We start from the raw sequence: 15,588 nt of genomic DNA, 5'->3' as shown, positions 1-15,588 counted from the left end.
ATTCGTTTTTTAGATTGCATTCTTATTTGACTTGTATTTTATGTTAAAGAATTTAAAAGGTTTTATACCACATAGTAGATGAACCACTTACTGATTAATTTGACAAAAAAGTTGGGTGGTTTGAGAATGGAACAGGATATCAGGGTGGCAGAAACATATTGGGTCCATAGCATCTCTATCACACTATTTTAAACAACTGAGATATAACGATCGGCTATGATATAAAACCCAGATGCAATCCCCATTTCCCCGATCCAACTCAAAAGTGCGCCATTCAGCAATTTGACAATTGCCACAACAGCAAGAAAATATATATTTGCCTTTTGTTTAAAGGACAAGTCCACCCCAACAAAAACTTGATTTGAATAAAAAGAGAAAAATTCAACAAGCATAACACTGAAAATTTCATCAAAATCGGATGTAAAATAAGAAAGTTATGACATTTTAAAGTTTCGCTTCATTTCACAAAACAGTTATATGCACATCTCGGTCGGTATGCAAATGAGGGAACTGATGACATCACTCACTCACAATTTCTTTTGTATTTTATTTTATGAAATATGAAATATTTTGATTTTCTCATCATTGTCATGTGAAATGAAGTTTCATTCCTCCCTGAACACGTGGAATTCCATTATTTTAACATTTTGTGCTTCAGGCAAGGAGGTCCTAATCATCAAATTCGTAAAAATGGAAATATTGTATAATTCAAACAATAAAAAACAAAAGAAATAGTGAGTGACATCATCGACTCTCTCATTTGGATGTAACTGGCTCGTTCATATAACCATTTTGTTAAAAATAAGCAAAACTTTGAAATGTCATAACTTTCTTATTTTACATCTGATTTTGATGAAATTTTCAACATTGTGCTTGTCTGATTTTTATCTATTGATTCAAATCAACATTTTCCTGAGGTGGACTTGACCTTTAAAGAGTAAGAAATTAAAAAAATCTAATCTAAATATCAAAATATGAGGCTTGGAAAAGAGCACACATCTTCCAATTTCATGGTTAATTTACCATACACAAAGATCCTTTACAATACCTCAAACAAATTAAAGGACATGTACTGTTGCCCTTTAATAATGTCCTAGAATTGTCAAGAAATGCCATTGTAAATTCATGAACAACTACTTTACCACTTCCCATAAATAAAATTCATATTCAACTGACTTAATGCCAAGTAATATACTGTTTGAAAGAAAAGTTTGCAAATTTTCCACAGGGATATTCTTACATTACAGGGAAAAAATAGATCCCTCAAAAATGACAGAAACAATATCAAATGAACAGATTCTAAAAAAGGAAAGAACTTTTCATTATGAATGGAGAGTAAAGAAAAACAAAAATGACAGAAAATTTTTTTTTTTTTAATTCATGAGTTGGTGATGGAAAAGTTAAAAAAAATAAAAGAATAAAATCAGCCTAAAGAATCCTATCACAGGCCAGGGAAGTTCTGCTAATCCCTTGACATAAGCCAGGTCTTACGTTGCAAAAACGATTTGACATTGGTAACAACACAGGTCTGAGATAACAGGGTCAAAAGATATCTTGAAGAAGTGCAACAATGTAAAAGAACTTGTCCTGTTCCAAAACAGTGCTCATATTTCAGATTCCAAAGAGAATAAATGAAATGAGCAAACTGGCACACAATCTGAAGCATATCCACTTCTGAATGTGGGAAAGTGAGATGTATTAGAAGAAACCACTTGTTGTTATGTACGAAGGAAAGAGAAGGCAGTCCTACAATGGCATGAACATGTGAAGATGACAGAAGAGACTGGATCCTCCAAACATTTAGTTTTCATTCACCATTAGACCCTGGAGTGCAGCCATTTACAAGCACACATTTCTTGCATGCCAAGTCTGTTCCATTCTCCACAACATCATTGAGAGGTCTCTTAACAGGTTTGCTGATGGTTTGTTGAAGGGTGCAATCTTCAACCTTTGCTATTGAGTCTTTGAGTGTTGGTGCAATTCCATTCACTAATTGCACACCAGTTTGTTTAGCTTTCGAGTCCTTAGGAATGACTGGATTATGTTCCGATGTCTTTGGATTAACTATCAGTTTCTCAATGTAGTTAAACAAAACTTGCATAAATTCCGGTACACCATCATAGCCTGGAGGGAAAAAAAAAATCCAAAATAAAGATTCATTCAGGTAATCACTGGGCAAGAGTCATAATATTTTTGTTTCCACCAGTGCCTGTCAGTGATTTACGTCAGCAGAGACGAGCAAACTGATGTATTAAAGAAATACATGTGAAATTCAGTGTCAATAACTTTGAAATTAACTAGTTCAGCACTAAATTTCCTATTATATTAAAATTTTTGTATCATATATTTCAAAACTTTTATCAAACAAGTGGGGCTATGGAGTTAAATTACCAAGCAGGACTTCTCAATTTTCTTACTTGAATTTATTGGCTTGTAAGGTTATGAATTTGTTTAATTCAGTTAGGCACAGCTATTTTTGTTCTGCTGGTTTGCCACTTGGAGGTGGCGCCACCTTAGCAGAGCTGACATAGAAAGCAACAATATTGTAATCTAGGTCCAGGTGGGGGGGGGGGGCATAATGACACAACGCCAATGATGTTACATTCAGTGCATGTCAAACCTAACATTACAATAAAGGAGATTTCACTTACAAATTGAATGCAACGATTGTTTTTCTTACCTGGGAATGCATTAACATCAATGACATAATGAAGGCCTGTATGGTTCTCAACTATGACATCAGCCCCAATCAGTGACATCTGAAGACCATTGTGTAAACAGTCTGCTAGAGATTTAAGTACATCTGAACATGGCTCTAACATCACATGATCAGCATCAGTTTCATCAAGCTATCAAATCAGGACCAGTAAAAAAAAATAGAAGTATTGTGAAATACTGAAAATCAGTAAACTGTACAAGACATTTGAGTAGGGAATTCAGCTTTCATGTTAAAGACCCAGACCGGACCCAAAAATGAAATTGACAAATTATATACCAATCGAAAGCTTATAAGCTACTAAATACAGCATTGTGAGCTTTATTCATTTTCACCCTTCCCAGCTGAGTATTTTGCTTAAGAATATTCCAATTATCGGGCTTCAAACCCCGCTTAGAAATAGGCTTTATTGTGCTTTTCAAATGCCTCGAGACCGTGACGTCACGTTGTGTAAGAAGCGTCGCAATTCCATAGGTTTTTACACAGAAAAACTGGGTTATTTTTTTGCTTTCCAGATTACGCATTTCATTTTCTTCACTTCCATCACAGAGTGATATCACATATATTTTTTCCTACATGCTTAAATTATGAAATCTACAGTTTTTAACTAGTTTTTGCCATATTTTATTTCCTGCTTATTTGGCGTAGATTTCGAATCTATCTGCATTCAGATTATGTATCACAACTTTTCCTGACATAGCAATTTAGGCCCAATAAGAGCCAAACAAAGAAGTCACAAAAAAGGCAGTGAATAGTTGTAGGTTTCCATCAATTTCAACAGTGAATAATTGTGAGTGCCATTTTCATCTGAAAACGGGAAAAAAATTGGATTCATAATATAGAAATGGAAGAAAATACCCAATGCTTTTGTACACAAACCTATGGAATCGCAACCCTCCAGACACAACATGACGTCATCCTTTACAGGCGACGTGGGGTGCTCAATCGAAGCGTACTTTGGAGGAGCAGTTTCTCTGATTTTTATCTAATATTTCTTAAAAATGGAAGGAGATGTATAGAATATTTTTGGTATATTTGTATTGTATGAATCATTGCCTTTCTTTTAATATATGATTGTTTTTACACCGGTCAGGGTCTTTAACAGAGTTGTACCACAGTCAACTGTTTAAAATGGGGGTAAAGAGACTATAAGCAGTTGAGAGAAGGAAAAAAAGATGGGTTGGGGAAATAGATTTTGTAGATAAAGTGATGTCCAAATGAAATCCAGCTGCATGTCCTTAGTTACAAAATTCTTTTGAGCCAAGCTCTGGGTCATATCTTATAGATGTTGACATTGAAAGTCATTCCCCAGACATGAATAATCAAATCTGATTAAAAAGTACACACACACTATCAAACTCATGTATGTGTGAGCTAGAAAACACAGAAAGAAAAACATTTGTTTTACACAGAAAGGCTGAGCAAGCAATTTCTGTGATACTTGTCATACATTAACACTCAGCTCAAAAGGGGGTCATCGAAGAGATACGTCCCCATACTGGAGTAAACATGAAAGCCTCCACCCAATTACTGACCAAGGACAGGGTATACTGAGGAAATACTATGTCTAGAGCAATATGATCTAATTTAGGTAATGCAACTTGTATCTTTTTCAAGACTGATCCACATTATTTAAAGTTTTTTAGATATTACACATAGCACAAACTATACACAACAAAAAAAGTAAGTCCCCCCCTAAACAAACATCAATAATTTCCGAACCAATGCGAGTTTTTGATATATTTTTACATGAGCGTGTAGGTAATTTTATAAGCTACCCTCTGAGTAAATTTTGTGGATGTATCTTACGTCATGCTTCAGTGAGCATCATCAGAAGGCAAAAATGTCACTTTTCAAAAGTCACAAGCAAAATATCATGACTTTGATTCCATTTTATTGGAACCAATTCCACATTCTCATCATGAAAAATAGTCAGAAGGCTTGTAAAAGGTACTTTCTAAAAGACGATACAACTTTTTAAGCTAAATTTCACGGTTGAATAAACTCAAGTCCAAATTTGCTATAAATGGATTTTTACACATTTCTATCAATAAAAATGCCAGAATATGATGACAGTTATTTTTGGGAAGACTATATTCAACAATATTCATCGTTTCACGGTTCAATGAACATCTATTGGAAACAAAAAATGCGATTTTCAAATATCGTAGGCAAGTATTGCTTCATTTTGGTTACTGAAAATGATCTTTTCTCAACTTTTTCGTTATGTTCATGACTAATTAACATGCTTCAATGATTCAAAGGTGTCAAATTAAACATTTACGCTTGAATGAACATGTGGAATGTGATTAGCTATTTTTTACGTTATTGGAAAAAATGCAATTTGTAACTATGGATATCTGCCACAAAACTCCTTGCACAGTTCATTTTATTTGATTTTCATGAAAATCCCGATGTTTAATGCATCAGTGAGCATACAATATTCGAAAATTATGCAAATGAGAAGAAAGTTCAAGGCCTTGGCCCCACTCTGTACCGTATCGAATGGTTATTTTGGTGTGCGCACCTTTTGGATTGTGTGACTCTGAAGCCATATGCGAAGTTTCATGAAATAACTGTTGGCAGAAGTAACAAAAACCGTCCATGAAACAAACCCTCATTTCATATTTGTTAAAATTTTGACTTCCTCTCTCATAGACGTGTGTACATTATGTGTGCATATGTTTAAGCATACGTAATCCCTTATTCAATCTGGTGGAACTTTTTTTCAAGGCTGTCTTTAGCAATGTCGTTTGGCAGTAATGTTTATCAACCTATGGGCATAATTCTGTGCAAAAATGAAATCGATTTGTTAATTTATGGATGAGTGAGCACGCATCAAAGTGGGAAAATTGGTATTTTCAATGTCACAGACTCATTTTAAAGGGTAATAAAGTGAATATTGGGGGCAAATTTGGTTTCAAATGTGTCTTTAATTGCTGTTGTTTTATCATACATCATTTCTATCACCAAACACTTTCCGAACTTTGACCATTTTCATGGTTGAGCGAGCACATTCGAAAACTTAGGAATGAATACTCTTTATACTGGATAAATGTATTCTATTCCTAACAATTTCTCAGGATCAGTTGAATGTATCGACAGATCAGTGGTGGATCCAAAATTTTAAATGGGGGAGGGGCCTATAATCGGGGGAGCCATCAACTTTTTTTCAAATTTTAACATGATCTAACAAGTTGTAGAAGATACTACAAAAAACCCCTATGATGATATGTCACAATACAGGGGCCGCAGAGCAGTTTTCAAAGTGGGAGGGGGGGGGGGGGCTGGCCATGCCAAAAATCACAATCGTATTACATTTTTGTACTTGCTTATGGAAAAAAACTGGGGGGCCCCCAGCCCCCCCCCCCCCCGCTTCCGCGGCCCCTGCAATACACTGTGCTCACTCAACCATGAACATACGATATCAAAAATTTGGTCTGAAGTGGTTAAATGATGGATAGTAAAACAGCATAACACCATAAAATTCACCTAAAAACAATTTTTGCCCAACTTTGGATTTGCACAATCTTAAAAATGACTCTTGTGACTTTCAAAAATGGTCATTTTTAATTCAATCTTTAATTACTCATGCATGACTCAGCCGATCAATCTCATTTTTTTCCAGGAGTTGCTTAATGAGTGTAGAAAACCACCCATGAAATATCATATCTCAAACTGATTCGGTTCAAAAGTTACAGCAATTTGATTTAGGGGGACTTACTTTTTTTGTTGTGTATATAATCACCATTATCCAAAGTCATTGCTAAATTGACTACACTAACAACATTTAATGTTTATGAAGAACAAGACCTTATTTCTTTTTCAGGAATGATCTCATAAATATGATAGACATACCTCATTCAGGAATGATGTTGAGTTGAATTTGGATACATCATGACTGTCAAAAAATATAGTGCTCTGATCTGAGCCTGAGGAGAAAAGGAAAATTCATTTTAAAATAAATCAAAAGCTTGTTCTGGATACATGTACAATGCATTACCATAAATTGAATATTGACACATGTTATTCAATTGAAATGCAAGACAATGTAACTACTGGCATAGATAATACATTTCTGCAATTAATAATGTGCTATATACAACTATGAAATCTCTGTAATAGATTTCTTGAACACCCTATCCCATTTGTCAGACTGGACAAATTGTAAGCAAATTCTCCACACCATGTGAGTATTCCAGCAAGGTCTCAAAATAATCACAATGTTTGGCAAACTACAGCAACTTTTCCACATTCCTTGATGTTTGTTTTAAATGCAAATGTGTAGTCTTGCCAAAGATCTTTGTAAGGAATGAGTCGATCACATGACATGAAGAAGTCGCTTGGGTTACATTACTTTTGAGATATTTACTTACCTCCTATTGTGAAGTTTTTAACTGACGGTCTCTTGACTACAAAGTACTGATCTCCTATGATGAACACCTTATGAAGCAAGGCATTGTGATTAATGAATGTTTGAGCTACACATGGCGGTTTGATATCCTTTAACCCAGCTTCATTGAATATCAAAGACATCTTGAATAATAGAAGATGATGAAGAAGAAAAAAATAAAGGAAACAAACTAATAGTGAATAATAATGAAAGTTCATGCATATGTTAACTGACCACTTTAACATTTTTACCTCACATTGTAACCAGATAATTATACTCCTATTGCATTTAAAGACCAACTCTTTTTGCAATATGCATCAGGAATAAATTTCACCTAACAAAGGATTCTTTAATTATTTTGAGAAAGAGAAAATACCTTGTATCTATTGACCTCTGTGACCTTTGACATTGTGCCAATGACATCTTCTAAAATTGTTTCCCTCTCCAGAGTTTAATACATAAGCCCAGTTCAAAGTCTTATATGTCATACAATTCTTATTATTTTGAGTATAATGAGACCTCTTTGACATTTGACCTTGATACCCCCCCCCCCCCAAATAAGTAATCAGACCACCATCATTCATAAGCCAAATTTGAAAATGATCAATTGGATGGATTTATGTTCTCCTGAAAAAAATGAGAATGGAAGGGAAACCAAACCAGGAAACAAAATACTAATATCAAATGCCTAGATGGTGGCTTAAGGGGATGCATGAAGAGATGAAATTAAATGAAAGAAAAGAGTAAATTACAAGAGAGAGAGGGGGATACACATTTTGAGTCATGGAAAACACACATGGCAGTTGATATTTTTAGGACAAGGTCAATTTTCAAAAGTACATATTTTTATACAACACAAGTTCGAGAAAAATTTAAAAAGGTACAAAAAATATCTTAGGCCAGTGAGGCCGATTCAATAGAACAATTGAAAGTCTTGGATGGTCTTGGATTAATTTAAACCATACAGTATTGTAGTTACAAATCAATATTCATGTACAATACCAGGAAGCTTTTTTGCAACAATCACAAGAAAATACGTGAACAGGATCTAAAATTATTTCCTTATTATTCCCACAATCAATTGGATCAACACATATTTCCCCTCTATTTTATGGTCTTATTATTCTATATTAATGAATGTTGATAATTACATGGTGGAATAACAAAGTATGACTTATATTTTCCCTCATTGGATCCTTTGATATCAATTAATTCTCTAACTTATGATCATTACACTTTACAACCTATCAAACTCAATTTATTTTTCCATCATGAATCAAAGATTCATACGAAGAATAACTTGCACAAACACAAATGACATGAAGATAACAGAGCACATTTTTCACTCACTATTTCATATTCATTCAATAGCTTTACATGTAGTTCATTAGTTCACATACACTCAATTACTTTTTAATTTCAAACAAGTATTTCATGGTTGAACACAGCCCCCTGCCCCAACGACACCCCCACAAAAAAATTGAAAACTTACAATTTTTACTAAAACTTTCACTAAATTCACCAAAAATGTGCACAAAATCCTTCAATTTCCCTTTAGAAAATGCAAAAGCATCCCTAAGCTTAACCGCTTTGCTCTCGCACTTCTTAAAGAAATTAATGCGTCTCGTCCCCCCCCCCCTCCCCCAAAAAAAAATTTGCGTAAGGCCATAAATATTTTCATTTGCTAAAGTATCTTCTAAATTGTGTCTGGCTATAAGGTAAAGTGTGAAAAACAAACGATTCAACTCCCCAAAAAAATGTTCTGGCCAACCTTCACATCTATTTACCTGATATCTACATGCTAATAATACCAATGAATCTCTGATCATAACATGAAGGATGGAAATGATTGTAAATGCTTAAAATATGAATTGAAAACTTTTTAACTTGTAGAGAAAAAGTTTCCGGTGGTTCAAATACCATGAACTGTCTTTTCTTTTCTGATCAGAACTTTGTCTCATATCATCCTCATCCTTTTTACTTTGGGTTCTTACCTTGTGTGAAATTACTGATCCATGGGCTTGAGATGGCTTACAAACTGTGCAAAAAGAATTAAAGGATTGCTCAAACTGAGATTTAAATTATTCACAGAAAGTTTGTCTTCTAATAATTATGTTTACATTAAACATAAATCCATTGTAGATAGTATTCATAAATCCACACTGTACTAAGTAATAATAATAATAAGCAGTTCTTAGAGATGCATACTACCATACAAAGTCTCTATGTATGTAGAAGAATTGATTTCTATAGGGCTAATACATGTTTTTCTTAAAAAGATGTTTTTAACACAGATTTGAATCTGTTAAATCTGTTATTGATGTTGTATAATGAAATTATGCTATAATGTGTTGATGAGTATTTTGTGTCAATGAAGCTGTATTTAGGAATTGTATTCTGGGTATGGGGCAGATCAAAGTTAAGGTCCCATCTTCTTGAGACAATGACCTTGCTTTCCTGCCTTTTTAGGGGGTACCTCAAATGCTCAATGTGCTGACACCCTATAGGGATGATTATAGATGTATTGTGGCAATTTCCACCTGTTTAGGGACTCTCTTATTCCCAATGTAGGTGTGTGATTCCCTTTGTCTTGGGTTGTGTGGAGCCAGCTAGCAAGAGCTACTACAGGAGGAAGGGTCAGGTCACTTTCTGGAAATGAGAGAGACTGCTTGTCTCAAGCTGCTCTGACTCTCCAGGGTCATGTTTCTCCTTTAGAACATTTGTTTATTTCATGTAAGTTTATAATTATATTTGTACTCTTTTGAACTAATAATTTATAAGTATATTTAATGGATCTGATATACATGTACATGTAGAATATCTGAAAGAAGAGGACTGTTCTTTGTTTTATGTACCCCCCCCCCCCTCTCTCTCTCTGTATATACACCGATACTTGATATTTGAGTTATTGTATTTGATTACATGTAATGCATGCATCATTCTTTAGAGATATACTATACATGAAATACTGATATTGATAATGTGATACTTTAACCATTTGAAGCATGTTTCTGTTAAACTTTGTCAAAAGAATGACTGCTGTAATGTTGATATTGAATTGTAATCATATTGTGTTATACAACTTTCACATAGTCAATATTGAAAAGTAGGAAATATTATATTAATTGTTGTTACCTTCAGGGCCAGTTGGCAAGATTTTAATGTCTTTTGAATGATTGGAAGAGGATCTGTAGGAGTATGACAACAGCACTGACCTATGTAGTGGTATCTGTCTGGACTATTGGCCTGTGAGTTTAGTTTTGCTCTGTTGTATGTGTACAGGTATGACTTGATATATAAATTGAAATAAGAATAATTGAGAATATGCGATATAAAAGCATCTTCTATTCAATTTATGTACTTCCACAGGCAATTTAAAACAATTTTCTTTGTATTTTATGAAATTACAAATTGACGAATTGCTACTGAAATTTAATTGGTAATTTGTTTCAATTTGGCAATTGTTTACTTCATAATTGTTTTGTTTGTTGATTCATTATGTTCCATGAAATAATTTCATTGTAGTCATGAATTTTATGTTACATTCTGCCCAAGATTAGCTCATTGCTAATTGTATTTATATGTTCAATTTTTGTTGTTATTGCACAGAGGCTGTTTTCCTAGTAATAAAAGAGAACTAAAAAGAAACTAGAGCCCATCGCTGTTGTTATTGGCTGAATCTCTTCATTGATCTTATAAGGCAGATTGTACCACTATTTTGGTGCCATTTTCCGAAGTACAATTTACCTTATTCATACATGAACACTGCATACTGCAAGTGTATGCATTTAAATATCCTAGGGTCTTGCAATACATGGATATGTTTGTATGACAACAAATATATTTCTCTACATGCAGATGGCTACATGCACAGGTATTTTTAAATACCAGCTTAAAATTTGTAGAGGATTCTGTGGTCTATCATTATATGGCCTGTAGAGAACACTGCACTTGTGGCTATTCAAGCAGCAAATCTCAAATGATCTGTCGTGACCCCCCCCCCCCTTCCCCACCACTGGAAAAGGATGGCTTCAAAAGTCTCCATAATGGTAAATAGTGACTTGACATACTGTACATTCATTGCAGATAAGCTGCTCCTCAAGACAAACCCAATAAATGATAAATATGAGCTGACTAAATAAATGATAAGTCCAGACCTGCCAACCTTCTACAACAAAAGTATTTTTAGAAGAAAAAAAAGTATTTCTTGGCAAAAAGAGTATTTTTTAAAATGTGTCTCAACACAACAACCGCTAGCCTGTTGTAATGAGATCGGTGAAAAAACATGTGAAATGACTCTACTTGATAACTTGATAATTCACCCTTTTAAACATATGCTCGTAGGCAAGAATTAACATGTTTTTTCATGCAACAAGTTACTGGCCCGACAGTGATTTTCACCAGTCTGTGACCGTCAGACTGGTGTCAGTGTTGCACACTGTGTATAATACATACTCCATAATCGGAAATTTTAAAAAAGTAACAAATCATTCAAAAAAAGTACTGGCATATTCATACTTCATAGCAAAAAGAGGAAAAAATACTCTAAAAAGGGAATGTTGGCATTTCTGTAAGTACGATCAATAAATCATGAATTTTAAACAGTGTTTTGCCTCAATGTTACAGTATACCTTGCAAAGCATGTCAGTGAATAGCACTACAACAATGTGGAGGTCCACTCCAAACCCCTATAGCTTTTCTTAAAGGCCACCGCACACCTTACAACCCAACTGGTCTGCGACTGAGTGAGGGGAAATGTGATGTCACAGCTCTTGTCAGCTTGAGAGTCACAGACCAGTCGGAGACAAATCGCAAGAAAATCGTAAGGATTTGACACGTCAATCCTTACAACTGGATCAAGCTCAATCCAAATTCCAGCCAATCAAACAGAAGTCACACTTAAATACTGACGCGTACATGATATGCAACATGCATACGAGGTACTAAGCGTCATTATCTCTGTTGCTATGGCAAAAAGCAAAAAGCAAATGCGCGAGTCGCAGACCAGCATAATCAAATTTCAAGGTGTGTGGTGTCAAGGCTTATGACTACCTTACGATTCATCTCCCTTTACTCAGTCACAGACCAGTCGGGTCATAAGGTGTGAGGTGGCCATAACATCCTTTAAAATCCTTTCTTTCATACAAAACAACAAATTAATCCTTTTCAGTGTGTGTGTATTTCTAAAATTTCACAAGTGCTTTCTGGTTATCCCTCCTCATACTTCTAATTGTTTCTCATTCTTTATTACCTAAAATTATAAATGATAATAGTCATGATAGAGACAACTTATGAATGAGGGATTGTAAAATCATAATCATCATTATAAAAAAATAATTTGAGAATTATCATTATCAATCATTACTTCCAAACCATAATACCATAAAAAAATAGAATGACAGTACAAAACATACCTACCACTGGACACTTACTAACATATATGGTTACAGAGAGAATATGCAAATGGTATTCACAACTTTTCCTCAATTTGATATCCTTACCTAAAGGGAATCCTACTTGAGCCTTGCGTAGAAGCTGCATAATCTCTGTCTCTTTGGTTGTATGTATTTCAACAAAGTTGGGTACTTTGACTTTCTTATGAATATCTAAGAATAAATAAATGAATATATGATATACAATCAAACTTTTTTCTTTCTTTTTCTTTACATTTGAAAATTTCTTAATAATGAATACTGAAGCATGATAGTTGTTAAATGTGAAGGAAGACAGTTTGAAAGGTGTAGGAGCTGTGATGCACTGTACTAAGGATTGCATTCATGAGGTTATATTAATCAATCTGCTGAAATGTGATTGAGCCTGCAATCCCTTTAATACAATCTAGATTATTAATAAGACAACAGCGAGAGATATCAGCATTATCTCGTGAACAAAGTCAATATGAGGCATTAAAAAAGCACAACACACCAATACATGTAGGTGAAATATTTTTTTGTTAAGGTGACACAAAACTATGCATCAATCAAATTTGTTTATGTGGTTACAAAAAAAATATCCAGATTAATGACAACAAATTCATGTCAAAATAATGAAAACAATACAATGTCATTAGGTCAGTGAAAGACTTGAAGCATAAAATAGGATTGATTTATCTCATCATTTCTAAATAATGCAATGAAGAAAGTTGTTGCACCTGGCTTTCAAAAACCATATCCTCGTAATAAGATCATAAAAATTATGAGCACTCATCTCTCATTATCAAGTTTGAGAATGGTAGTTGCAGACCATTTGAATTGTAAAGTGCATGATGGGTTTAACCATGGACCTAGGCACATGGTTTACCAAACTTGTCTGGTGTCTTGAATATCAAGACTCTCTCCTTTCAGTAATGATATACTTACCAGGGTTACTTTGGAGGGAATCTAGTAGGACTTGATAGCTGATATTACGATCCATCAGGTTCTTGACAGCACTTAGAGGATCTAAGACCACTACATCAGGATTAACCTTGATGTACATCTGAAAATAACAAAATGTCATGGTCAAGAATACATTATCGAAATTGATAATATTCTCGTAATTTAAAAGATGCTTAAGGGCAGTTAAGGCGCTTTGAAACAAGCCAACAGCCAGACTGAGTCCCTCCCATACCTTAACATGAGTTTCCTGAAATACATGTACATCCCTATTATGGTGACAAAACATCTACTACGGCGACAATTGCTCCAGGCTTTATTTCATCTAAGATAAAGGGTAGGGTTAGGATAGGCTATATAGTGTTAAATCCGGGGTTGAAGTTGGTCATTCCATTAATGTGTGGAATTTGCAGCGGAGCAAATATCGCCAGATCAAATGTCATGGAACCCCCTATTATATGTACACCATGTTTGATTTCATATTTCATTTGGATCCTAAGTCTCCTTTCATCTTCAAGTGGACGAGACAAAAAGAAAAAATATCATCACTGTCCTACTTGTCAAGTTTGACACAGCTATTGCATTTCCTTTTCGCTTTTACAAGTAAAATAACTTTGTGCAAAACAAGTTCATGTAACAATGCGATGTTATGACATGTAGGCCTACAGTTTGAGAGACCTAATCCAACCAGTATAACAGTATGAAAGGGGGATGTAGACACACTCTCCAAAACAACTTCATTCCTTATACTTACTTTCTGCTTTTATAAGTTTTTCAACAATTCAAAGGACAAGCTCGCCAAGAGTTGAAATTTATTTGAAAGAAACAAAAGAAAGAAATACAAGCCAAACCGTGAAGTTTCACTTGAAATAAATTGGATGAAAAATGACACAAATACAGCATTTGTTTCAAATACCAGTATTTGAATAAGATCTGTTCATCATTAAAATGGGCTTATCATTTTCAAAGCCCATTCAATCATATTCAAACTTTCTGCTGGGAAAAGGGAAAAAACAAAAAACATGGCATGACTCTTTTAACCTGTGTATTAAAAGCACATTGCATTCAGCTTGAAAACCTGGCTCCTGAGTTGGCATATAGTCATTGGACATTCAAACTTATAGTCGTCATGAATGTGTATAAAATCATCTCTATTACAAGCAGGCCTATAATTCACCAGCCAGACAGGTTTTTCCCCAGGAAAATTACTGCTTTATTGTTAACTATTGGATTTTTGCAATTTATATCAGAATCAACCATGAATCAAATTATCATTGTTTTATGTCTCTCTTTTACTGTACGGGTATGATAAACTCATAGGCCTATATTCTGAAGTTTGATTAACCTACATGTAGGCCATGGTCTAACTCTGTGCCATTATGGGAAACATTGTGTTAACATCGTAATTTTATATTTCTTATGCTCACTATGTTGTTTTTCCATGCTCTAACGATGAAGAAAACTGATTCATTACTATTATCCCAGAGAGTTATGAATGACCCAAGTCACAGATGAGATGATACAAATCAAGCAATCTAAGATGCAACCCTCTATAGTCCATGATTGTGATCCCAAACCTTTTCTTTTCAAGGGCTAACACATCAGTGTTACAAAGGCCATATCAACAACCATCTGTCAGCACATGTAGTATGTAATTGCCACTAAAACAATGTCGATTCATGAAAGTGTAGGGACCCTATCATCCTCCTATACTAAACCTTACGAGCTAACATGAATTCATCCTCTAATAGTCTGGATCAGCCAAGTGGTACCCATTATTTGGTAAGAGTGCAGAAAGAAAATACATATATATCCAGATTATTATCATGAATCCTGTTCATGAATTTCAAGATGAGAACAAATGCTGCTTATGCGGATCAAGTCCTATCAGTAGCACTCAATTGGCCCGAATTCACAAAGGTGGTTTTTGCAGAAACCATGGTTTCAACCGTGGGTTTTGCTGATTTTGCGATTCACAAAGGTGGTTTCAAATGAAACCATGGTTTCAACCGTGGGTTTTCGGCATGATTTTGAGTCAACTGTTTTAGGTGGTTTCAAACCGTGGGTTTTAGGAAAACCATGGTTTTTAGGCACATTGACCAATC

The 15,588-nt window shown here is 34.6% G+C and overlaps 1 protein-coding gene across 1 annotated transcript in view; it reads right to left on the bottom strand.

Moving 5' to 3' along the window:
• Positions 1–901: 901 nt before the first annotated feature.
• The window catches only part of LOC121419288 (inositol-tetrakisphosphate 1-kinase-like), a 34,513-nt gene continuing 19,826 nt past the window's right edge, over positions 902–15,588 (bottom strand). The window contains exons 4-10 of the mRNA XM_041613683.1: positions 13,469–13,586; positions 12,611–12,715; positions 9,104–9,147; positions 7,093–7,252; positions 6,575–6,648; positions 2,681–2,849; positions 902–2,124 (exon numbers count right to left, since the gene is read on the bottom strand). Of these exons, the coding sequence (XP_041469617.1) occupies positions 1,808–2,124; positions 2,681–2,849; positions 6,575–6,648; positions 7,093–7,252; positions 9,104–9,147; positions 12,611–12,715; positions 13,469–13,586 (987 nt within the window). The 3' untranslated portion in view covers positions 902–1,807. The remainder of the gene's footprint in view (positions 2,125–2,680; positions 2,850–6,574; positions 6,649–7,092; positions 7,253–9,103; positions 9,148–12,610; positions 12,716–13,468; positions 13,587–15,588) is intronic.

The sequence above is a fragment of the Lytechinus variegatus genome, chromosome 7, assembly GCF_018143015.1.
Source record: "Lytechinus variegatus isolate NC3 chromosome 7, Lvar_3.0, whole genome shotgun sequence".
NCBI lineage: Eukaryota > Metazoa > Echinodermata > Echinoidea > Temnopleuroida > Toxopneustidae > Lytechinus > Lytechinus variegatus.
Note: the sequence above shows the minus strand (reverse complement) of the source record. Positions and strands in the feature narration are given on the sequence as shown.